The 27252-nt window shown below is 38.7% G+C and overlaps 1 protein-coding gene across 1 annotated transcript; it reads left to right on the top strand.

The window, feature by feature from the left end:
- Positions 1–15250: 15250 nt before the first annotated feature.
- LOC149069528 (uncharacterized) lies at positions 15251–16653 on the top strand. The gene is made up of 2 exons (XM_089249653.1): positions 15251–15308; positions 15515–16653. Exons 1-2 carry the CDS (start codon positions 15294–15296, stop codon positions 16499–16501), a joined length of 1002 nt encoding a protein of 333 aa, XP_089105779.1. The 5' UTR covers positions 15251–15293; the 3' UTR covers positions 16502–16653.
- Positions 16654–27252: the final 10599 nt, after the last annotated feature.

Raw genomic sequence — 27252 nt, 5'->3', positions numbered from 1 at the left:
GCTCAGCCACATCACGAACCATAGCACAGTACATTCAGTCTGTACCGCATCATCCAGTGTCTGCGCGTACCATTCGACGCCGTTTACAGCAGAGTGGTCTGTCCGCAAGACGTCCATTGCTTCGTCTACCCTTGACGCAGAACCACAGACGTCTCCGACGCCAATGGTGCGATGAAAGAAGGATGTGGACGGCACAATGGAATGAAATTGTCTTTACTGACGAGTCACGCTTCTGTCTGCAACACCACGATGGTCGGATTCGAGTCTGGAGACACCGTGGAGAGAGGATGCTGAACAGCATCCGTTATGCACCGCCACACTGGTCCTGCACCGGGTATTATGGTATGGTGCAGTATTGGATATCACTCTCGCAATCCTCTAGTACGCATTGCCGGTACTTTAAAAAGCCAGCGCTACATCTCCGAGGTGTTGGAGCCAGTTGTCCTTCCTTACCTTCAGGGCTTGCCCACAGCCATATTTCAACAGGATAATGCGCGACCACACGTGGCACGCATTGTCCAAAGGTTCTTCGTCAATCGCCAGATTGAATTGCTTCCCTGGCCAGCTCGCTCTCCGGATCTTTCGCCGATAGAAAACATGTGGTCCATGGTTGCTCAACGATTGACCCAGATTACATCCCCAGCTGCCACACCAGATCAACTTTGGCAACGCGTGGAAGCTGCTTGGTCTGCTGTACCCCAAGAACACATCCAAAGTCTCTTTGAATCAATGCCGAGGCCTGTGGCAGCGGTGATCTCCAACAATGGCGGCTACTCTGGCTACTGATTTTGGCAGGAACCACACTTCACAGAAGTCTATAAATTTAATCGTTTGATGCTTGGTCAACATGTTATCTACAAAATAAATATTGTTGCGATATCTCTTGTCTTTCTTGGTGTTGCAATTTGGGTGGCCAGCAGTGTAGGTAGGAGTCGCCGATAAATTTTTTTGGTCAAAAGGGGGGTCGCGCTTCAAAAAGTTTGCGCACCACTGGTGCAAGAGAACGGCACATACAGGTCGTATCCAATGTTTTTCTTGTTCTTCTTTCTCAGAATAGGAAGATCTCTCCCGTGTGCAATGCTCATAGCGAACATCCGTCAGTCTTATAGCCGAAAAGGAGGAAAAACCCTTGGGAGAAAAAAAAAACAGGACAAATGAGGCTTTTTGGATCACGTCATATTTCCCTATTTCTTGAGGGACATGCAAGGTAACCAATATGGCGACTTCCTGTGCGACTCATGAAAGAAACATAGAAATTAATCGGTTTTTTTTTTTTTCTTTTTAATGGGAGCTAGATATTTCGAAGTTCAAGTTATCGATCTGCCTTTCAAAATTGCTTGATTAAAGCGTGTAATTTCTTCAATGCAATTTATATGGGCCCATAATTAATTTCAAAACATACTAAACTATATGGATTGAGAGAGATGCAATTAGATACTACTATAAGACAATACGAAGACATTAATTCTTATTTTCGTGCTTGAGAAGATATAAATAAAAAGTTGAAATCAATGTTATTGCAAGGATATCCACCTCAAAAGTGGGTCTTACTCATTATTTTATATTTAATTTTCTGGTCTTCGTATTAAGCGAAGATATGAGTGAAAATGTGTTTGGGGACACTTTAAACATTGAGAAACTGAATTTGAAGGTTGGTTGCAAGGGGGGAAAAACACACACACTAAATAAGTTTCGAACGATAAATACTCCATATGCTACGCGAGTGTTTGGATTTAGTGCTGTTAAAAAATAAATAGTTTTTATTTTATGGACATGAAGAACAAACTTTTTTTTTTCATTGCTCTTCATTTTAGTGACTTTATATCCGTAATTAAACGAATATCTATACCATAATTATTTCAAACGATGCGTAAAAAAGCAATTGTTTGTAACGACAGTTTCATCAATTTAGAATTTTCCGTCGAGCATTACAGTATTTTATATTATAATTTTGTTTAATATTTTGCAATTCCCCAGTTTTTAATAATGCTAAAAAATAATACGGATGAAACGAAATGCCCGGGTTTTAGCAAAGACGAATGCACCAATAGCCATGCTACCGTAAAACTTGTCGTACACTGAGATGACTTGCGCTATTGGGAGAACCGTTATTTACTGATTATTATCTCCATAAATTTTAACATCAATCTAATTGTATAGTATTAATTTGTGAATTCTTTACACATTATTATATTTACCATTTCAGCTCACGAATGTTGTCTGAGGAATGAAACAAATTTTTGAAATAGTGAAAAATTGCAAAATTTTGTTGTTTATTTGTTTACTCGAATACTTTAAAAAAAATTGAAAAACTGGATGAATATAACTTGTTTATCGTATCACCGTATACTTAAAACATAATTGCCAGTAAAGTTATAAGCTTCATATTTAAACATTTTGGCATAATTTGTCATGAGAAATTTTTCAACAAGTATCAAATTTATATCTAGTAGTCCCTAAAAGTGGTCATTTTCATATAATCGCTCATATCTTGCGAAATAGAGGTCAGATTGGAATGAAAATTGATTCTGTTGGGTTTTCGACAATGTTGATTCGAACGAAGTAAAAATTAATGTATGCTTCTATTCATAAATTTTTAAAATATGTTCTAATAATTCATAACTCATATTTAAAAAAACCAAATTGAAATTCAAAATTCAAAATAAGTAATACAATTACGTTTGACCCGTTAGAATCTATCATTTAAAATAAAAAGCAATGAGATATCTATATTATTTCAGTAATTATGCTCAAAAACATGTTTCTGTTTAACATTACGACACTCGTTTTTCCATTATCTATATTTCACTAACTGTTCGTTCAAAATTGATGAAATTTGGTATTTCGGCATTTCTTGAGATATTAAATTCAAATATGGAAGAAAAAAATTTGGTTACCATTGAACTTTCAAAAGTTAGATCTAGTTTTAACATCTAGATGACCCCTTAAGAAAAAATGAACTTAATACACTTATGGAAGATCTTACGCGAAGAAGAATGCTACCTTTCTTTCTTTTTTTTAACAAGAAATAGAACATAAGATATCGCCATCGTTCGGCTAGAAGTTGTGGGTACTTTACTTAGTGTCCTTTATGCGGGATGGAAGTGTATCGATGGAAGCGTAAGTTCGTGATTTTCGTAAGCAGGAAGATTAAGAAAGAATCATCCAATTACAAAATGATTCTACACCTGAAATCAATCGTTAGCAAAAATTGTTCGTGAAACATAGACACATTTCCCCTCGTATATTCTATATTACTTATCATTCTATTCTGTGCTTTTAATTTTTAAGAAGTATACAATTTTGAAATCGGATGACTCTCCCCAAATCATCTTGTAAAAGTACTGAGTTGATGTCGTTCAACGAATGCCAGAAGCACGAACAAATTTCCCCTTTTTTATCCAGCTGTTTGGATACCTCTTGTTTTGCTACCTAAAACCTGTGCTTGAAACGCAAATGTGTATGCCTATTGAAACAGACGTAATAAAACATTTTAGGAAAATAACTTCAATAGAGTAACATGGGTCGAGTAAACATTCAAGCATCATTTCCCACGTTCTTCTTTTTTTTGCAAGGGCATTGCACATTCGTGATTCTGTCTTGACGGAAGATAGATAGATAGAACCGCTCACAACACCGGACTGATGCAAAGCACCTAGCTTCCGTTACCTCAAAAGAGGCAGGGTTGTGTCGGAAAAAGTTAGCAAAGATTTAACTGGCTATGCCGTTCTCTTACACGACCGATTAACCAAACGCCTACTTTTGTGTTTCAGATTTTGGTTCTCGAATTTTGTGAGTCCTTTAGGGACTCTAGACGACGTTTGCTTATAAACATGGCATTTTTGTTAATCATTAGCATGTATCAGAGTCAGCCCATATTTCGTTCTTTTCCTTTCTCCCTATCTTTGTAATTGTGGTCATCGATGGCGTAATATGTCGTCCACTCATTCCAGTTTTCTGATGGTGCTTCAATTTTGCTTGTTAAGATTTCTTTCTTTAAATACAAGAAATCTGCTCAAAATAAATTGTTTTTTATATTACAGTCGAGTCCCGTTTTAACGAATACCATTACAGCGAAAATCTCGTTTTAATGAACACTTTTCTGATCCCCAGATAAGTTTAAATAAGAACGATGCAAAAAACCTGGAATTTCTTTATTACGAAATTTATAACGAATTTAAGTATAACGAAAAATTATAACGAAGCGATTTCTCCTGTCTTTTAGAGTTCGTTATTACGGGATTCGACTGTATATCAGCTGTAATGATGAACTGCTTTCCTGTTATGTATTTGACTATTAAATAAATGATGCAAAAATACACATACGAATACAAGATACATAGAAAACTGGCTGTTATGTCGAGATGCTGATTTTTTTAAATAAAAATTTACTTCTTACTCTACTAAGGGCTCGAACCCACGCCCGTCTGAATCTTGTAAAACTGCTCTACCACTACGCTATGGAAGTAGATAGCCATTTCTTCCTTGGATCACATACGAAGGCATCGCGCCCTTCAATGTTGAATTTTCAGTAGGAAATTCTTGAGGTTCAAACCGCTTTTTCTTCGATAAAAGTTTTCGTTATTTCTGAGTCTTCATATAGTCTCATCAAATCTACATATGAGAGAGATCGTCCTGTTCTAAAAAACGAAGAACAAGATAAATAGGATAAGACCTGTTGTATAGGTCGATCTCTTATACGATCCACCGACTGCCTATTTTCTGTGTATCAGCTTTTAGTTTTCGGTTTCTGTTGGTCCCTGATGGACGCTGAACGATGTATGTCTTAAAACATAGCATCTTATTAATCGTTAACATGCATCAAAGTTCAAAGTCAATTTATTCCTTCTTTTCCGGTCTTCTTCGTGTTCTCTCTTTTGGAGATGAACACTACATAAGCCTCGTTCACATGGGAAATGGAAAAAGCGGCTGTTAAACTCGCTTGAAGAATTTTTACCAATGACTGCTCTCTATTCCTTTCCTTACGAAGGTAAAAAGCTATCAAGCGGGTGCTAGAGCTCCCAGTGCTACCGCAACATTTGCGAACGGGGCTATGGTGCCTTGTTAAACACACTATACTATTTTGAGAGCGCTTTTATTTTGCTCGTTAACATTGTGATAGGCAGAACTTCTTAAGATGCAAGAGAATTCTTTCCGCTGGATTCTTGAGTTATATTACTTGCTCCCATTCCTTCTATAACATGTTAATACTATTTTACATCTAAAGACGAATAATCTTCCGTAACACCATTTTTTTTAACTCAGGACTAAATCACTTGCACAATTCAATCAGTTCATTCTCCCAGGATCACAGAATAGACAGGTTTCAACATTATGCAGCCACCCCCTTCCTCGCCTCCGCTTAATCGGATAAACGAATACACCACTTGAATAGAAAAAATCCTGCGTCATCAAAATTGCTCCCATAGAGACAAAGTTAAAGTTCCCCGGTTAATATAATAACTTCAGCAACTTTTCTCCACTTAATCGGATATTCGGATCGCACGTCAACCACTATTACTACACCACAGATGCACCTCGTCCATATTCGTCTGTGGAACTTCTAACGAATTGGTACATGTTGGAATGTGTGTTTATGTGTTGCGAACCTGACGTGAAGTTTGTTTCTGTGCAATGCTTGTTATGTGTAGTGCTGCCAACTGCCACTAATTTTTCTCACTATGCCTGAAGTGTAATGACTGGATAATTTTATCGTTGTGCAGGCGTGTTGCTCTCTGTGACGAGACGGGGAGATCGGCCACAGAAAACAAACTTCAGCCGACCACCACTGTGGCGACGGTAGGGTCAACCCCTATATGTATAATGATTTTTTTTAATGAAACCCTTGAAGATAATGGCGACTAAATATGGAACTAGATTAAGATAAATGCATTTGGGGACTGGCCTCCAAGTATTCAAGTTGTCTTCAATGCGCACATTTAATTCATTTTTGTTTGCTGTTGAACCAACAGAGGGCGCTAACTTTTCTTATCAAAAGTAAAAATCTTAGGTATAGTGTGATCATTATAATTAAATATAATTTTCATTTCCTTTTTGATGTCTGATTTGTTCGAGAAGCTTTATTAGTATTGATTCCTTCATAGGGTTTCAATATACAAACTATACTAACGTTGTTAAATGGGAAATGAATGGTTCCTGGCATAATCGGTTATCTCACTTAACCGGATATTGTGCGCTGGAATTGTTGATATCCGAATGGGAACCGGGGGGGGGGTCTGTACTTACACTGCATGAAATTTGCAGCACCAGCAAGAACTATGAACCAGCACTCTAACTACGAAAATTTGTTAGGGGCCACCCATATTACTCAGATCGCATAATCCAGCATTTACCGAGTCGTTAAAATTCCGCAGAAAAATATGTACGACGCGCAGGTGTCGTGAAGAAGGGTAGCCACCCCCCACCCGTAACATTATTTTGCATCAAAAAACGAATACTCTTACGTTCTACCAATTTCTTTTTACCCGGAACCGAATGAAACACAATAAATAATCAGCTAATCAGCTCAAGTTGTTTTACCTCAACCAGCAATCAACGGCTGAAGCTTTACTAACGTTTCTGACATAGAAGTGTTTGAAGAAATGGTAAGGGTCAATCAAACTGCATACAGCAGCTTCAATTCACAAAACTTTTATCTATTTTTTTTTCCGGCACCAAAAATAATCTCCTTCCGTGAGAACAACCTTTTCGCACACCGCAGTTAAATACACCAACTCCTCCATTACTTATGAATTGTTAAACTACCATTTACGAATATACGCCCCATAATTTACCAATTTATGGGGCACCCTGTACTTTTATGGTAATGACAGAATATCTACGTAAAATTAAATTTCATCGATGTAGAAAAACAACCATAAAAACTTTAATCAAGAAAAGACACGAAATTTGGTAATTATTTTTATTATCTGCTTGTTATAAGTGAACATCCCGAAGAAAATTCACTGTTAATATCTGAATGTATGCTATCGATTTTGAGAGCATTCCAATATTGACATTAGTAAGCTTCTCGGGGAAATTTTTTCTCATTCATCCAAACCGAGGGACCGGCTTCACACCTTGCGGTGCTGCTTGACCGGCGTCAGGACCACTTTCGACGGATTTTGGAAAGTTCAAATCCTCTTCTGGCCAAGTTGCATGTTCATGTCCATCGTTAGCATCGTGTTTCTCGTTCTCATTTGATGAGTGGAAATGTGCCTTATATTCACCATGTTCATTTGGATAGACATTTACGTGAACGTGTAAATTTAGCGTACCCGAATTGCCTGACGCAATAGCCGATGCAGACGAGTTCTTTTTCTTCGTATATGCATTGTCAAGCTGGTTGTTGTCGGTGGGCGGGATGAACGGAAGAAAGCCAGACGAACCTTTGTTATTGTTCATGTTGTTGTTATAGCCGTCGATGTCTGGAACAGCGTGTCGGTATGGTCCCAACGAACGCACATTTCGCATTTCTTGCGGAAGGCCTCGAACCACGTAATAATCCATCACGCAAATAGATACGATAACCTAGCGGGAAAAAAAAATTGACAAAAATTCAGAATGTTTCAATTTTATACATAATAATAAAAGAATTTGGGGAGAATCGGTCAAAAATGAATAAATCATATGCATACTTTACAAAACATAAATAGCGTTGAGATTAAAAGATATTCCTTTCTGCGTTAGTGGCCGACGCAAGAGTCATTCAACATAGAAACGGTCCTGGAAGGGCCGAACAGAGAGGCAACGAGTTCGAAGCGAAAGTACTTACCAAGATCACTCTCATGATGACTTTTTCTCCGCAAGTCTACCGTAACCGAATTTCTTACGACGAAAGATGAGTCGTACATAGTCCTGGAGCGCTTTTTATACGCCTCGGAATACAATGAACAATGAACACTCGTTGGAAAATCCGAAGAAAACCAACAGGTGTGTGTTTGGAAATTCCACCATTAGCAATGATCGTAATCACACGTGTGAGCTAATGGTATATTGCTCACTCCTCTCTTAAAATAATCTGTTATCTTATTCAAAGAAGGAGATGAATTTCGTAATGGCACGCCTGGCTCCGTAAAACAATTACTTTCCTTTCATGCAATTTATTGAAATCTATTTCGTGGAATTCAAATATTTTTACTGTGAAGAAATCGTTACCATTCATCGCATTTTTAAGCAATTTCTAACCCTACATTTGTTGTGGATACTGTAAAACCTAAGAATTAACCACGTTTTGAGAAGCAATTTGAACATCATGCACATTTTTGTGCAAATCGTAAATTTCACAGTCGTTTTGAGCTTATTTTACGACGGGTTCTCACATGAGTATTAACGTAAATTAACACCTGAACTTGTTGAATCGTAATCCATCACAGGGTTAAATAGTGAAAAAAAAAAAGTTGAGAAACACCTCTAGAACGGACGAGGGTCAGTAGCACTGTTCGCAAAGCCTGTCAATCAAATCCGAGGACCAATTGATGTGGAGTGGATGGTGGTCAGATGGGTTAGCTGGGGGAGGGGGGAAGAATAGATAAGATTCATCGACCTTATCTTTTCTTAAATAGATAGTATCGGAAGAAGCGTGACCCAACCCACTCGGGTAAAAGGCTTATATCCCGGGAGGGACAGAGCCCGGGTCGCGTCTGGTCTGACGGAAGAAGTATATTCTTAGGGGTTACCATAAGTCCCGTACTTCCCGGAACATTCCCGTGTTTTCAGGTAATTTTGGCCATCCCAAATTTTTTGCAAAAATTCCCCGTTTCTTTTTCATGTATCGTCAACGAAGCCTATTTGAATTTTTATTCTTGATTGAAATTATTTTTGAATACATAAATTTTTGATAATTACAACTATAAATAAGAATATTCATCTCACATAGCTGTCATGATTTTTGAATGGTTTATTTCGGGGAATTTATGTCAATCCACTGTAATTTGCATTAGTGCGTCATTTCCCACTATTAACGGGGTTTTCGGGGATTTTCGTAAGTAGCTGGCAACTTTGCTTACCTTTGGTGTAATATTTTGAGATAATTGGCGATGTCCTGTATTTTTCCATATTTGGAATAACAATTTCCCGTATTTTTCCATATTTGGAATAACAATTTCCCGTATTTTTCCATATTTGGAATAACAATTTCCCGTATTTTTCCTAAAATATCGTCAGTCTATATGTACTAGTGAGAGACTTCAGCGTAGTCATTTTTCCTCACGTGTCCTGTGTGTTAAGCTTTACCTTCGTTTGAAAAATTGAATTTATGTATAGGGAACGTTCACGTATTACATCAGCCATTTTTGACACCCCCCCCCTCCACTTGTCAGCGAAGGTCAGCAAAACTCTGACCCCCCTTCCCACTTGTTAGCAAATTTCGTCAGCACAGCCCCCACCTCCTAACGCATATTGGTGGGATGAGAAACGTACATGGGAGGGGAGCATAGGGGGTTCGTGCGCCTCCCCCCAATTTTTTAATATAAAAAAAACATTAAAAAAATTAAAATTTCGAAAGAAAATACCTTTTTTATGTTATTTTAACCGATTTCTGTTAATTTCAATGCTATTTGAAGGGTAAGAACTCAAAATTTATCTTTAAGAAATTCATTGCGACCAACCCTTTAAGCCATTTATATGGTAAACCCTTGACCCGCGGACCAAATATGGCCCTGAACGTTATCTGATGTGGCTCGCCCCCTCAAACCCAATTTTGTAAAAATGAACTAAGCGGCACATTTACAGATCACTTAAATGACCCGTGGCGCAATTCCAGAGCATTTAAGTGGCCCGTGGCACATTCAAAGATTACTTAAGTAACCCGCGACACAGTCCAGAAAACTTGAACTATCCGTGGCACATTGAGAGATCCCTTGAGTGACATGTGGCACAATTTTGGAGCACTTAAGCGCCCTCCCCGTGCGGATCTACATCACTCAAGTTACTCGCGGAACATTCCTAGATTACTTAAGTGATCCATGGCATAATTACGGATCACTTGAGTGATGCGTTGCACAGTTCCAGAGCACTTAAGCGGCCCGGACACATTTCCCGAGCACTTGAAGGACCCGTGAAACATTTAGAGATCGCTGAAGTGGCTCTGTAAGGAATTTATCATTAGGGAGAATGTTAGTTTAGGTGCCCACAAACTAGCGAAGGATTTTTCTTGTTTTTGGTGCACCGAGTAAAATTCCATTAAGAATATTTCATATTTTCATAGAGGGTGGGTGATGACGTAAGCATCATCCAAACCCCCCCCCCCCCATCGATGCTGACGTAATACTTGATTGAATGATCCCATAGTGACAAAAAGACGTAAACTAGTAGTGAACGAAAATATTACAAATTTTTATAAAGGGTATGAATCTCAAGATGGCTGGACGCTGAGATGTGTTAAACGCGATTCCAATGCACAAAGAAATAGTTGGATGAATATTCGGCGTAATTTTGAAGTTTGATTTACACCACAATCACGAACCTGACTTTGAAGAATTTGAAAAAGCAAATAATTTCTAATAGTTTGAAACGGAAAGCTGTTAGTGATTTCATTGGGCGACCTCAGAAGTTAATAAGGAAAGATATCAACGGGGAGCTCTCAGATTAAGCCGAAAAAATAAACGTGAAAGACATTGAATACATAAGAAAAAATATAAGTAGAATAAGGCGTGCAATCCTTCCAGCGCTACCCAAGAACACTAAAGAAGTCCATGACACTCCATCATCACTAAATATTACAACATCAAGGGAAGAAAATGTTACAGATTAACGATGAAACTAAATGGAATCCTGTGCTTTTCAATTTCCAACCTGGAATGATGTTGAAAGCTTGTGTTCAAGTGAAATGTAATTTATCGATGGAACCTTTACAAATTGACCTGAATTTTTCTATCAAATGTTCACTATTCATATAAATGAAAATGGGAATTGTATATACCACTTTCCCCACTTCCTCCTGCAAAATAAAACTACCTGCACTCATGAAGACGTGATCAGAATGCTCTGCAAGCGCTGTGGAGTGTTGAAATTAAGTATTGGTCCCAAGAATATTGTCGCGGATTTCGAAACCGCAATTCATGCAGCACAATGTTTGGCCAACATTTTCATGCCACCCAGTCTTGGTGGAGAAATATTCAGGTAACTTGGTTGAAAATGAATGATTACAAAGTGTACGAAGATAGTGCAAGCTGGTTTCTGATTCTGCAAGTCGGCCCCATTGCTGATTGGTGAAAAACCTGAGTTTCTAGTTTTTAAACCCGAGAAATTCAAAATCGAATGGAAAACGAAACAGAAATATCACAACAGAGAACTCACGAAATACCAATATTTGGAAGCTATTTCATATCATGGATGCAATAACAACTCAAAGAAATGAGGTTGAATGATAAGGAAATTGAATACCTCAAATAAATAAGACTAGGGAATGTCATCTCGGCACAAGGATATGTATCAGTTTATGAAGAAGTGGATTCCTGGATAAAATTTTAATGACGAAATTGCCCCCCCCCCCCCCATGGAGGGGGTATTTCCCATACTCATGGCGGACGCAAATCTGCGAGTTTTCTAGGTTTTTGTTGGTGTGGCTCATACACCGAAGTATTATCCCTGATTCTGCTCGCGACAGCTGACCATTTTGTTGGCAGTGAGAAGTCAACCACCCCAAGACAAGAGAATTTAAACCCCGAAATTTTTAAACACCCCAGTGGCTATACGCCACTGCCAGTCCTAAGCCTAAATAAAGTGGGAAAGAAAAATGATGCGGAGAGGGACGAGGAAAGTTATCTATCAATAACTGATAACAGCAGGTAAGTGGGGAGAGGCGTTCGGTGCAATTTGGGCATAGATAACGACACTGAAACACCACGATTCGGTAGCCACGCCTGTCTTCCAATGTAACTGACCCATCTTCCTCTAGAGAACACGGTCTTTCCCTCAAACTACAACAATTATTTTTGCGACCGGATCAACTGAAACTTCTGAACATTCCTTTCTATCTTCGCATAGAGTTTTCGGAATCAGGTCCCTTAATACGGGGGTCTAATCTGTTGAGAAATCACAGAATCTCTCGTTTTGCTATGTGCATATCATTTGCTTCAACCCCCAAGGACAAGCCTTTTGCTAATCATTATCCTGTTGCATATCGAACAAAAGATATCACTGAATACCAGTAAAAAATATCTTTGACGTTTGTAATTTCCTCCCCATTAACCCTAACAGCAGCATTAACCACATACCTCGTCTAACTTGATGCCTTGTATTTCGGCAATTAGGAGATATCTCATCTCTGTGAAACGCTTTCATTTCGGCAATGCTGAGACCACATGTTTTGAAAAGCAGGCTTTTTGCGAGCATTTTTCCCATTCAATCCAAGGATGATGCCACTGTGTACCATCCATACGAAGGTTTCAACCGCTGGCTTATATGAGATTAATTCAGGAACAAAGGAAATTTAACTGTCCTTGCATAGAACAACTGCCTTTGCTTCCCCGCAAGGCCAGTTGAATTTTCTTTCTTTCCAAAATTAATCTTCGCATTAGTCAGCTGGTGAAACCTTCGTACGTCTTCCATTCACCCTAAACTGACGCATCAACTGCCTTTTGTTCAAAGTTTGATAACAGAAGATGAGACGCTGTCTTTCCCCCCCCCCCCATCCTTTCAGGTTATTGCAGGAAGATGTGCATATAGTATAAATAAAGAAAAGGCCAGAGTGTTTCTCTTCATCTATTGTTTTTTTATTATTCTTGAAGTTGGGGGAAAGCACTATCATATGCACAAATCGGGGGAAAATACTGTTCTTTAATAAAGGGGTCGCATTTTGTAGTAGGTTTAGTACTGTAATTTAATTTTCACTGATGTAATTATAATGCCGAACAGAGAAATTTTAAAAATCGCTCAACTCTTTCAATCCCTGGATGTAAAAATGTGTGTTGGTTGCTTTTTCCTCATTGTTGAATTTATTTTTCACCTCAGAGAGTTAATTAGACTTAGCTTAAAGAATTGTAAAAGTTTTGAGTTAGAAATATGGGGAATGTAAACTTTGGGAGATTTTCATCAGAGGGCAGCACTTCAAGTTGAACTTTCTGGGAGTTTTTAAGGTGGCTTCCAGGTGAAAGAGCCTTCGGGAAAAGTGTGATTTATTGCATTGAATTTTAGCATTAAAATTCTGGAAAAAATTGTATGTGAAATGAATATAACCTGTGTCATCTTGGCTGAACAAAAATTGAATGAGTGACATTTCTTCCATAAACAATATGAAATTTAAAAATGAAGATTGATAACATTTATGTTTTTATGCATTTTTTGAGTACCAAAAACGCATAAGAATCTTAAAAATTCCAAAAAATGAGTGCGTTGGTATAATAGGATTAAATGGTCAAATATTAAAGAACTCTAACTCTAGATTGAACATTTTGGTTCACATACAGTGGAACTTTGGTTAACGAGCGATTCGGTTAATGGGCGGTTCAGTTAACGAGCGATTCGGTTAATGAGCGGTTCAGTTAACGAGGAATTCGCATAACGAGCAAACATTTTAAATATGGTTTGACTCTATTAACGAGCGATGATCCGCATTACGAGCTGTGCTTTGTTTATTTATTTTCACGTTATCACAACTGAGCTGATGGTCTTTCGCTTTCGTCAACGCATGTACTGTGGAATTGTGGCTAATATTCTCCCCAGTCTTCGATCAGCATGCCTCACTCGATAAATCAACACACGTGTGAGCGTGATTGTTTACAGTACGAAACTATGTACATATAGCATTGTTACCACGTGTGAGCATTTGAAGTTTTTTTTTTAATTCTGCTTGGAGAAAACTGTGGGCTAATTGCATCATCGAACCTGACTTAAAGTGAGCTAGCGAATGAACAGTAGCCCACATTTGTGTAAGAGATTGTGTTATTGGGGGAAGGCCATTGGACTGGAGGGGGCATAAGGACGACATTCATTAAATAGTGGTAGAACATTCCCAGAAATTGACCGTAGATAAACTGTTGGACTCTGCACACAACAGCAAAAGCTTATTGAGGATATCTCGTCCGAGGAAGAGAAAAATGAAAAGTCCCTTACTTCAAATGAGGTCAGAAAGATATACAGAATGTGGGAATCTGTGCAAAACTTTGTAGAAAGAACCTCCCAAATAAATCTGTAGCAAAGCGAGCAATGAATCTGCCCAACGAGACAATGCAATTTCCCATTCTCGAGAAACCTTAAAAAGGCGGCAAAAAGAAGTGCTATTGGATAGGTTCTTTTTCAAAGTCACACAAGAAAGAATAAGTTTGCAAACAACAGAGTCCGTAAATCGTCATAAACGATAGTCCTCCTCTCTCGCGTCGTTTACAGCAAGTTAATTTGTAAACATTACCATATTTTATGTTTATTTATAGCATTATTTTATTATATATATTTTTATTGTGTTATACATATTACATTATTGCTATTGTGTTGTATTATTGATATACAAATGCTATTTGTGTTAGACATTTTTATGTGAATGAATAATTTTGGAACAAATTATCCGAGTTTCCATTATTTCCTAAGCGGAAGTTTAATTCGGGTAACGACCACGATAGCGGAACGAATTAAGGCGTTAACTGTAGTTTCACTGACTTGTGAAGGCAAACTAGGAATCTCCACAAACTTTATTGTCTGACTACATCTTTAACTCCACATTGTGCTTTGCCTGATCACATAGGATCTACGAATTGGAGACAGCTGAAATTTGTTTTTTACTATATAACCCATACTTTTGAAGAGAAGAGCGGTATCACACTGGTATTACATTAGAATTTAACAGATAGAACTTAAATAAGTTTAAATGAAACCAGGAGGTAAACTCAAAATGTGGTTAAGGCTTAGGTCTTTCAGTTTCCACAAAAAATGTTACATGTGGCAATTCCTTAAAAAATTAGTGCGTCGTAACGATTCATACACAGTGAAATTGTTTGGATACCGTGAAATATATTTTAATAAATTGCTTAAAAGAATTGAAAGGAAAGCAATTATTCGACGGAACTACTGTAGGTGCATCTGTATGGTATTGGGAAACTCCTTTCATTCTTCGAATGACATAATATATTGTTTCAAGAGAGGAGTGAGCAATACACCATTAGCTCACGCTCGTGATTGCGATTATTGCTAATGGAGGAATTTCCAAACACACACCTGTTGAATTTTTACTTCGGGTTTTTCAACGAGTGTTCATTGTTCATTGTATTCTGATACGTATAAAAAGCGATCCCGGACCATGTACGACTCATTTTTCTTGAAGAAATTCTGTTACGATAGATTTGTGAAGGGAAGTCATCATGAGAAGGATCTCGGTAAGTAGCTTCATCATATATTGATGGTTCAGTTCGTTAAGCAATCCCGGACTGCTTCTATCTTGAATGACTCACGAAATTTTGGAGAAAAGAATACAGCTTGTGTCTGCACTGATGCTGAGCAGAGTCTTTGATTTCACAACATTGTTTAGATCAGTATAAAATTTCCGCGTTGTCTGAAAACCTTTATTGTTTTATGTTTTCAGGTTATCTTCCCACTTTTTTTGATTGGTCTGATGAACGACTATCATATGGTTCGAGGCTTCCCCCTAGCAACCATAGTTGGGAGTACGGGTGTAACTTCGTCTCTTCGGACCTCTTCGACCCACGAGAGCCACAGCGTAGGTTCCATGACACCATCTCTTCTTAGTCTGATGTCTGACAGTAGCAAGGACAGTAAAGGAGGTTCGAATGCATTTACCTCTAAACGAACCCTTGCTCACCGCGACAGCATTCACAGATCGACGATGTCAGCGATGACACCATCTCTCCCTAGTCTGATGTCTGACAGTAGCAAGGACAGGAAGGGAGGTTCGAATGCATTTATCCCTAAATATACTTCTTCTCACCACGACAATAATCACAGATCAACGATGTCGGCGAAGAATAAGAATGTCGAATCTTCGAAAAACGCTTTGATGGGCAATACGAAAACACCCCCATATGGTGGACCTCTCCAAAGAAATTTCCCTAATAAAAAAGGTTTTCCTCATCAAGCTGGTTCCCATCATGGAGGAGGTGGGTTTCATCAAGGAGGTGGGTTTCATCAAGGAGGTGGATTACATCATCAAGGAGGTGGATTACATCATCAAGGAGGTGGGTTTCATGAAGGAGGGTTATTTCCTCAACCAGGTGGGTTTCATGAAGGAGGTGGATTTCCTCAAGTGGGTGGATTTCCTCAAGGAGGTGGATTTCTCCGAGGAGTTGGATTTCCTCAAGGAGGTGGATTTCACCAAGGAGTTGGATTTCCCCAATTAGATGGATTTCACCAAGGCGTTGGATTTCCTCAATTAGATGGATTTCACCAAGGAGTTGGATTTCCTCAAGGAGGTGGATTTCACCAAGGAGTTGGATTTCCTCGAGGCGGATTTCCTCAAGGAGGCGGATTTCCTCACGGAGGAGGAGCTAATCCATTCGATTTGTATGGAAGCTATAGAGGTATGACAGCTGGACCGCAGCCGTTGTACTGGTGAATCGAGCAAGATATATGCTGGAGCATATGGAGGAGGCGTTTTCCCCATCATTGATGACGCGGTGTTGAAAAATAAACGATGAGACATTATCAACAATTATGTAGGAATGTCCACTTATAGGAAGCAGAGATAATAAAATACGTAAATATTTATATTTTGTGGCAATACTTCTTGATTAAAAAAAATTTCTGCAATGAAAAAACTTTGAGGTCGTTTTCTCTTGTATCAATATTTTTTTTCTGACGTTGATAGTCTCGTGGTAAACAATTCTAGGGGTGGTTGACTTCTCACTGCCAAGAAAATGGTCGGCTGTCACGAGCAGAATCAGGGACAATACTTTGGTGTATGAGCCGCACCAGCAAAATGACCTAGAAAACTCGCAGATTTGCGTCCGCCATGAGTATGGGAAATACCCCCTCCATGGGGAAGGGGGCAATTTCGTCATTAAAATTTTATCCAGGGTTCCACTTCTTCATAAACTGATACATATCCATTGTTTGTTTTCATGGTTCCCGGCTAGTAGATGCAATGCATAAAAAATTACTTTTTCTTTTGCAAATTTAGTCCATTCAATTACAACCATAGCTTGAATTCCCCCACGATAGACACCTTCAAGAAGAAATACGACAAGATGTGTGGGAGTAATCGAGAAGCTGTAGCCTATATATTTGAAGAATGACAACCATATTTCTATGGGCAAAAATTACATCCATAGTTTGATTATATTCTTGATTTGGCAACCGGTAAGGCCACACGGATCGAATAGATGCTCAAAGAATTTAACTCTTTCACTTGCAAGCGAATTGGCAAGAAATTCGGATGCTCCCTATTTGATGAATCGGCATGAAAGATATAATAACCTTGTCCTCACGTAAACGCACGTTAAAAAAAGAAAAAATAGAGTAAGAGGAGGAAAAAAAAAGCAAATGAAAGAGTAAGACAGTATAACAGATAAGGTGATAAGAATGTAGGTACAAGTGGAGAAGGTGAACTGGGTTGCGCATCGGGGAGTTTTGCCGAATGAAGTCGCTAAACTCATTGCTCGAGAATCTGTGGATAAGGCCCATGATTGCAACCACATCCGGGAGGTGCTCTTACGCCGTTTCAAGCTGAGTGCGGAAAGGTTCCGGCAGCTCTTCTCTACTCACAGAAAAGCACCTGGAAGGACTATCACTTTGAGATTCAAAGTTACTTCGAGGGCTGACTGTCCAGACTGAACATTGAAAACTTCGACGAGCTGAAAGATCTGATGATTTCGGATCTGATGAAGCAAAGGATCCCACCCGAAGTTAAAGAACATTTCCTGGATGTTTGGAGTGACTGGACCACCCCTGAAGATATCGTGGAGAAGCTTGATGCTTATGATAACCTTCGAAACAAAAAGAGCGAGATCCAAGTTGAGCGGAAGAAATTGCAGTCCAAGCAACGTGAAATCTCTGAGTCTCCCGTGTGTCGAAGAGACTTTCATTCTAATCAACGTGCGAATCCGGAATCGGAAGATGCACGACGCCATCCTGTCTTAAGATGTTGTGGTTGTGGGGAACCTGGTGTTACCAAGTCCCAATGCTGCACGTGCAATCCTCCACTGGATAGACCAGGACCCAGTGTCAACGCTTTGGACTTATACTATACTATTTATCAACCCATCCTTGTTCTAAGATGTTACAGGTGCGGAGAACCTGGTGTCGTCAAGACCCGATTTCGAATACTCAATCCTGCCACGAATACCCCAGAAGTTAGTGTCAACGCCTTTTACAGTTTTTCAACCGAGAGACGTCAAAGAAATGCTATCGAGGTCATGATTTGTCATAGGCGTGGAGCAGTGTGTACTGATATGGATGCCACACATTCGGTGGCAAGGAAGAAGCTATACCATCTCCTACAAGAATATGGTTTGCCCTCTTCCTGCAAGATTATCGTTATGAGAACAGCCGAGGGATATGTTCGTAGAATATCCGAAGTCCTACCTACGACTGTGGACATTAACATCCAAGGTAAAGTGGTTCCCACCGAAATAATGGTGCTTCCACATGCCTCAGAGAAAATTGAACTCTTCTCGGTACCGACTTTCTCAGAGATGCAGGAATCGTCCTGGATGTTCAACAAGGAAAAAGCTCCTGAGAAGCGACATCCGACAAATGCTTCATCGAAAGCCCATCTGAAAGCAGTGCCCTTCTGACACTACTTGCTGAGTCATCCCCGTATCGACGTCATACCGATGAAGGTACCCACCTTACTTCTCAGCAACGAGAACTTGATTCATTCCCGGAAGAGTTCAGGAGATGCTTCAAGCCAGGGAGAGGCCGGACATCTTTTATCGAGAAGCGAGAACTTTATTTCTTCTCAGAAGAATCCCATAGAAGCTCCAAATCACGGAAACCCACGTCGAGGAGGAAAGCTTTTCTTTGAGCACCAAATCAGCATGAGTGTTAATGACAGGGTATACCACTGTAGCCTTAGGATCAGGGTACGAAAAGTGTCGCGCATAAAATTCTTTTTCGACCTTGCGAGGGAGGAATGCTTGCTATAACCGCGGTCGACGTGTACACCTTGCCCGAAGATGTTGGGATCAAATAATGTGTTACCGGTGTAAAAATCTGATCATATTGCCCGTAACTCTCCAGGCAGCCACGCTGATAAGCTATTCCGCCCGATTAGTAAAGGAGCCAAGTGACATGAGCTGTTGAACTTCATTGTAGAGGAGAAGAGTTCACGGACTCTCCGCGAGTCCCAACGTCGGAATGGTGTTTTGCATAAGATAATCGAAAACGTTGAATCTACACAGAAAACTGAAGATTACGAAAAGGGGAGAAAACAAGAACTTGTCTTGAATCCAGTAACGCAGTACCGACTCCGAAAAGAGTTGACTTCATTTAAAGATGCTAAGACCACAACCGTGGTTACCCGGACCCCAAAAGAGCGTTCTTCGAAAGTACATCCGAACCCTAGTGGACGTCCTGAGAACCGGTGTCACGCAAGGACTGACCTTCGATCTGAGATAAGAGTATCGGCAGTTGCCCGGAACTTCCCGTTGGGTCCGTCAGGAACTACTCCCAAAGGAAAGATGTCTCTTACTGGCTCCTCGCCGAGACGTCGTCGGAGTCAAAGGAGGAGATTGTAATGAATCTATTTTATTCAGTATGGACATTTTTATTAACTCTCTGTGGCCTTATATTGCATAATGTAGTGGCTTCCGTCCTTGAAGGTTGTCTCGCATTTGCATTTCGAAGGTGGAGCTTTGTGGAATTTTTATTGTTTTATTGCAGACTATATATAGAATTCGTATTAGTACAGTCAGGACACGCTTTTAGCGAGAGTCTGGATTTAAAGAGCGATTTAGAAGGGAAACTTTAAAAAATAAGTACAAAACTGAGTGAAAAGTTATATGTGCAAGAAACCCAAAGCTGTTGAGGTTCTTTTAGCTCTTTCATAATATGAAGATACTGCAATTTGACGAGGTATAAATGTCAAATATCATATTTTAATGTGTATAAGGTGTTCTGAACAAAACATTTTGTCCGAAAATGGAGTTGGGGTTCTTCATGGACAGTATTATAGATATGCATTACTCAATTCCCTGCAATTTACGATAATTGCAATTACGATTCCGATGATGCTAATGAACGGACAAAATCCTCCGGCGCCAAAATATCTCCCATGGAGACAGCGTAAAGTTCCTTGAGTTCCTATCCTTTAAGTTATCCGCTTAATAGAATTAATTTCAACGCCTTTTCCCCGCTTAATCGAATATTACGCTTCACACGTCAACTGTTAATACACATCAACCATTATACACATAATGCTTTTATTGAATGAAACATTTGGGGTTAATAGAAAATATGTTACTAAGTCAATATTAAAAAACATGCATTTCAGAGTAGATACTGCCTAAAAGTATTCAAGTTGTCTTCAAATATAGAGCACTAACTTTTATAATGAGAAGAAAGATCTTAGGTTTTGTTGGACCATTGCAATTTTAATTTCATTTTTGATATCTGATTTATTCAAGAAGCTTTATCAATATTGATCCTTCATCAATTTTCAATATAAAAGCTATACTGGCATTGTTAAATAACAATTGATTTGTTCCCCGCATAATCGGATACACCCTGCTTGATCGGGTTGAATCGTTGATATCCGATTAAGCAGGGCCGACTTTGTTGTTGATGCAGCTGATAGTGATGAGGTATTTAATGGTTTCTATGATGAATGAGAAATATGTTTTATGAAAACTTTTGTCCAAATTTTAAGTCCAAAAAATCATGGGGTTGCTTACACACGTTAAAATACGGTACATAACTGATCAAAACTCCCATCATTTGTTGTTGAAAATGTTGTTGTCAATGTGCGCAGGAACAGGAACCCTTCGTCTAGAATAGAGAGATGAGAATTGCAAATGAGAGAAGATAATATTGTATAAACTCGTCAACCGGCATTTTAAGAAATGGAAATTTTGAAGTGCTGCTGTTCCTGCACAAATACGTTATTGGTGAAATTTCTTGGTAATCCCTGATTTAATTATGCGTCGTAAGTAGAATGTTTTTCGTATTACATTAACGAGCGTCGATTCCTGCAACTTTGAATTATACTGTATTTCTTTTAATTTTCTGCCCGGTATATGTAGTTATTCTAGCACAATAATTGACAATAATTGATCTTTTTTTGAAGATATCCACACAATCATTTTATTATTGACAGCAAAACACCACCATCATGTCCTCAGATTTTCTCAGGTTGATGTTTACATTATTACCGTGATGGTCTATTATCCCGTATAATCTTTCATGTCTTATAAAATATCCGTTTTGTTATCGCACCAAATAACTTCGAAAATTAACTTAATGACCTTAGAGATATCCCCAATGCTCTCCGCGATGCCCTCAATGCCTTCTGTGAAACTACCCCTGTCTTCCGTGATACCCATGTTCTCCGCGATGTCCATGCCCTCCGTGATGTCCATGTCCTCCGCGATGTCCATGTCCTTCGCAATGCTCATTGTGTCTTCCGTGATGCCCATCATGTTCTCCGTGATGCCCATCATGTCCTACGTGATGCCCATCATGTCCTACGTGATGCCCATCATGTCCTACGTGATGCCCATCATGTCCTACGTGATGCCGTTTATGATGGCCACCATGTCTCTTATGATGTTTCTCATATCCCCTATAATGTTCTTCACGTTCACCACGATGTCTTCCATACCTTTTAAATGGTATTCCATTTCCTTCACGTTGTTCTGAATGTCCATCATATCCTGTGTGTGGGTATCTCTGCGGCACACCTCCACCAACATTCCCAGTGCTTTTCGAAGCTGAACTACCATCCGTCAATGGAAATTCGTGGATCAAGCCTTCATTCTCGTTGATTACTGAACGAGAATATGAACTTCCATTTAGTAACATGAATGATTGGCCGTGGACGGAACCAGGTGAATCTTTCGCGTTCTCAGCAGTTCTAGTCTTCCCATTCATGGGACGAGAAGATGGTGCTGGCGATTCCAAATCGGATGGCTTAACTCCACCAAGAACGTCTTTAGGAAAGCCGTAGACCATGCGATAGTCATCATGCATAAGGATAAGGTAACCTGAAAAGTTAACAGACATTGACTTTCAGATAATGCTGCAATTGCATGCTGTGCCGCGAAATTTTAGCTTAAACCATCACTGAGAAAAAAAACATGTAGTTTGTTGGAAATATGTCCTTGTTGGAAAAAAAATTGAATCATGGAGATACGTTATTTCTGCTCTACATTCAGTACATATTAAGGTAATCTACTCTGAACCAGAAGAGAGGTCAAATTAAGGTAATGGTGCAAAACCTTCTACCCAAATGCGGCCCACAATTCGGTTCCACCTTCACCTCAATATGTGTTGCGGTAGAAAAGTATCAGTAGTAAAATGCTCGCCATATTTACTTCATAATGGATATCGCAAATTATGACCTCCTCCTTCTTACCAGATCATGGCCCACCGCTCTGTCTCAAGAAAACCAATTATAACAGAAAAGAAAAGAAAGTAAATGGCCAATTATATATAGCCAAAAAAAATTCGTCAAAGTTAGGAAAAACTACCAACTATCGCTACAATTCGTGAGAAATCGCCAATGAAAGGAAATAGAGGGTTATTGCAAGTTGCAATGGATTGAATTATAATTCACCAAAAAAACTTATATGTTCGGCAAATATGTGAGATGAATATAATAATGAATATACATAATTATAACTAATTATTAAGAAAATTTCAATTGAGTTTCGTCAAAAATATGAGCCATTTTATGAAAGTAAGAGCACCAGGACGACAAAAATGACGGGAATGTCCCGCAAAATTGGGGTCTGTATAGTCATCCTATATATATTCCAGTTTCTGCCGCACAAATAAGTCGTATCTGGCCCACGCCCTGAAAAGGTTGTGCAAGCCTTGCACTAAGGATTAATATGAACCGGGGAGGTGCCGAGTTCACCATTGCCTTACTTTGATCGCTCGTTCAACATGGGTACAGCCATGGTGAAAATTTCACGGTACAGCCATGACATCGAAAATTGCACAAAATTTTTTCGTTATTACTGAAGTGTCGTTGTAACCAATGTGTCGTTATAACCAAGGTTGAAGTTTCCAAGAACGACGGGAGAAATAAATCGAATACTGTGTATGAAGTTGTTTTTCCATTATGATCGGGTTGACCAAATTTGATCGTTAAATCTACGGGAAATTAGCAAAAAAAATGTCGCTAATCTTCGGCAAAATCACCAAATATTGCTGCCAAATAACCCTTGGCGAGAAATGAGTGTATTCAAATGTATTTCATGGAGAGGAAGTTTAGCATGACAAATATGCTGTGAGATTAGTATTAGTATTAAAAGTCCTAGGCCGGGATTACAATATAAAATTTTTATAAAACCGATACGATAATTGGTTGCATTTTTCAAGTTTTTTAAAAGATTTTATATCAAACTTTGCATAATACCGGCTATATTCATAATAACACAATTTACAAATTATGCAAATTACCTTCATCACCTGATTCTAGCAAAGATTATGAATTGCAAAGCTAGCTATGTTGCAAAAACGGGACATTTAAAAAAAGCATTTCGGGAAGGGCAAAACCACTGGAGAAATACGGAAATGTCCTAAATATGGGCTATGATAACTAGCAACAGCGAGCGTCAGGCATTTTAACTGCCACTCACTGTGTGTTGTTGAACCTTTTCAAAATGCCGCACTTGTTTTCAAGAAGTATATATTTTTTTCTGATTTTGTACCGCTGGTAAGTGCCCACCCCCCCCCCCACCCAACCGAGGATAATAATAACAAAACAAATATGGAAGAGAAATACTTTTCCTTATACAGCCGATTCCCGTTTTAACGAATACCGTTATGGCGAAAAAATCTCGTTTCAACGAAAACTTTTCTAATCCCTCAGAAAAGTTTACATAGGAACAATGTAAAAATCTGGAATTCCTTTATAACGAAATTTTGTTATTACGAAATGATTTCTTCGGTCTCTAGTAGTTCGTTATAATGGGATTCGACTGCAGTTTAAACCACTGTTTCCCAAAGTGGTCCTGGGGACGGTAGCAGCTCCGTATTAAGTATAGGATCCTATGGGTGAATTTGATTTGGGGAGTGATGAGAGAGAGAGAGAGGGAGAGAAATAATTTTTTTTTGAGGGAGGTGAGAGCGATGGAACTAAAAGTTTGGGAAACTATGGTTATAGCATATTCAACCCGTTGCTAGCGATCACCACGGTGCTCCCTGAAGCACCCAGGGTGCTCGATGCTCGTGCCCGATTTCGTGCTCGCGAGCACTTGATTAACGTAATATTGTCTGAGGCTTGCAAGTCACTTGATTAACGTAATATTGTCTGAGGCTTGCAAGTCACTTGATTAACGTAATATTGTCTGAGGCTTGCAAGTCACTTGATTAACGTAATATTGTCTGAGGCTTGCAAGTCACTTGATTAACGTAATATTGTCTGAGGCTTGCAAGTCACTTGATTAACGTAATATTGTCTGAGGCTTGCAAGTCACTTGATTAACGTAATATTGTCTGACGCTTGCAAGTCACTTGATTAACGTTTCAATGAAACACCTGGTACAAACTGCATTCAAGGACTGAAATAATCCTGATGTCATGCATTCATATGCCAAACTTGCCACGTAAGGATGCTCTTCTTTTGATGGTGGATACGGGCAGTGCTCGCGACTAGAGAAAGATTGAAGGGACCTCTGGTTTTTAAGCAATGGCATATAATAAATATTTTTTTCACCGTTAGGTGTCAATGGAACCGACAGACAAAGAGTGCCTTAATGCCGTGAACCAACCACGCGGAAACAAAAGCGACGAAAAATGTGTCTTACATCCAAGGTCGTTGCGTTTTCATCAACGTTATAAGTGAGGTGGTGCATTGACATTATTCTCATGGGAATCAGTTCGATTGACGTCATAGCCGAGGTGTCGTTATAACTTAGTTTGGCAGCATTTGTATCTATAAGAATATATATTGTCACCCCCCCCCCGGTCATATTTCTATATTTGTTTATGAAATTATATGCTGTGAGCCCTCATTTCATTAATTTAATACGTGCGCTTAAAAGTACTGACCGTGATCATTCTGATGGTGACTATGCTTCGTAAGTATACTGCAACCGAATCAAGAAATTTGTAAATGATGGACTTAGACACATCTCAGAATACAATAAACAATAAACACATTCATCAATGAAATCGAAGGAAATTAGGGTGAAACAATTCAGCCAAAAAACAGGTGTTTAGTAAATAAAAATATTCTCTGATTTGTTCTTGAATTGTCCTTCTCAATCCACAACAATTCCATGAAAACAAACATGGGATTGCTCTTTAGCTGGAAGCCCTATTGTTGTTGTTCAAAAGAAATACGTTTCCAAATATCATGCTCATGGCACCTGCCTCGATTATACTTTTATATGAAAAATAACTCTTCGATTGTTTAAATAATATCATTAGAAAATAAAAGTACAGGGTGGTCGTAAAATAATTTTGCCGATATACAAGCTTCTAGCGGCCGAAAAAAATCAACGAATGCGTATGAAATTCGGGGTATAAGTGTTTCGGAGAATGGCTCTCGATAGTGAAGACAAAAACAAAATTCTAGCTCTCGTGATTGTGATCACAGCAGAGCCGCCCTTAGGGGTGTGCTGCAGGTGCTGTCACACCAGGCTCGTGGTTTTGGGGGGGTCCGATAATGGAAGGGGAAAAATATTACATGTATCAAATACATATATATATTTTTTTTTGTAGTGGACAAGGTGCTTGATCTTCAACTGATTTGAATCTGAAAGTTACATCAATTTGAATATGAAAGTTACATCAATTTGAATATGAAATTTTCATCAATTTGAATATGAAATTTTCATCAATTTGAATATGAAATTTTCATCAATTTGAATATGAAATTTTCATCAATTTGAATATGAAATTTTCATCAATTTGAATATGAAATTTTCATCAATTTGAATATGAAATTTTCATCAATTTGAATATGAAATTTTCATCAATTCTGAAATTATTTCTTTCATCAATTCTGAAATTATTTCTTTCATCAATTCTGAAATTATTTCTTTCATCAATTCTGAAATTATTTCTTTCATCAATTCTGAAATTATTTCTTTCATCAATTCTGAAATTATTTCTTTCATCAATTCTGAAATTATTTCTTTCATCAATTCTGAAATTATTTCTTTCATCAATTCTGAAATTATTTCTTTCATCAATTCTGAAATTATTTCTTTCATCAATTCTGAAATTATTTCTTTCATCATTTCTGGGACTTTTTCTCTCATTAATTCTCAATTTTCATCAATTCTGGGACTTTTTCTTTCATCAATTCTGAATTTTCATTCCTGGAGAAGTGAAAATTCAGATCAAAAGAATAGAAATCAGATGAAAAATTATATCTTGAAATTATTTCTCAATTTTAATTCATCAATTCCAAATTTCCATTATTTCTCCAATCATTAGGCCCTAATAATTTTCATTAGTTTTGAAATTATTTCTTTCATTAATTCAAAGTTTATGCAATTCTGAAATTTTGTGCATTGCACAGTCATTACTTACGTGACCTGCGGCACAGTTCCAGAGCACTTAATTTACCCGCGGCACATTCCCACATCATTTTAGTGATCCACGTCACATTTAAGATCACATAAGTGACTTGCGGTGCTGTTTCAGATCACTTGAGAGGTCCACGGCGCAGGTCACTTAAGTGATTCGCGGAAAAGCTCCAGATTACTCAAGTGCTCCACGGCACGTTCATAGACCAGCTATGTGACTTACCGTGTGACCAAGTGACCCGGGGCACATTCACAGATTCACAGTTGCAGATCGCTCAAGCGCTCCGCAGCACATTTACACATCACTTAAGTGGTCTACGGTGCCTATAGAATGACCTGCGGTGATGTTATAGATCACTTAAATGATCAATAGTACGGTTCGAGATCACTTAAATGATTCATGGTAAGTTTTAGATCACTTAAATGATCCATGGTAAGTTTTAGATCACTTAAATGATCAATGGTACATTTTCAGATCCCTTAAGAGACCCGCAACACGTTTTCAAACACCAATGAAGCGGCCCACACTCTAGCAAAGGTTGGACATCCTTGCCCTAACTTGTGCTCCATTTGAGAAATAGATTTGCGTGCGTGCAGGAGCGCGTGCGTGCGTTGTATCCAGTATAACTGATTCATTTACTAAATCACCAACTCATATAACATC

The sequence above is a fragment of the Pholcus phalangioides genome, unplaced genomic scaffold (genome assembly GCF_987345545.1).
Source record: "Pholcus phalangioides strain wild (caught in Gottingen) unplaced genomic scaffold, Ppha-v1.0 ptg000022l_1, whole genome shotgun sequence".
NCBI lineage: Eukaryota > Metazoa > Arthropoda > Arachnida > Araneae > Pholcidae > Pholcus > Pholcus phalangioides.
Note: the sequence above shows the minus strand (reverse complement) of the source record. Positions and strands in the feature narration are given on the sequence as shown.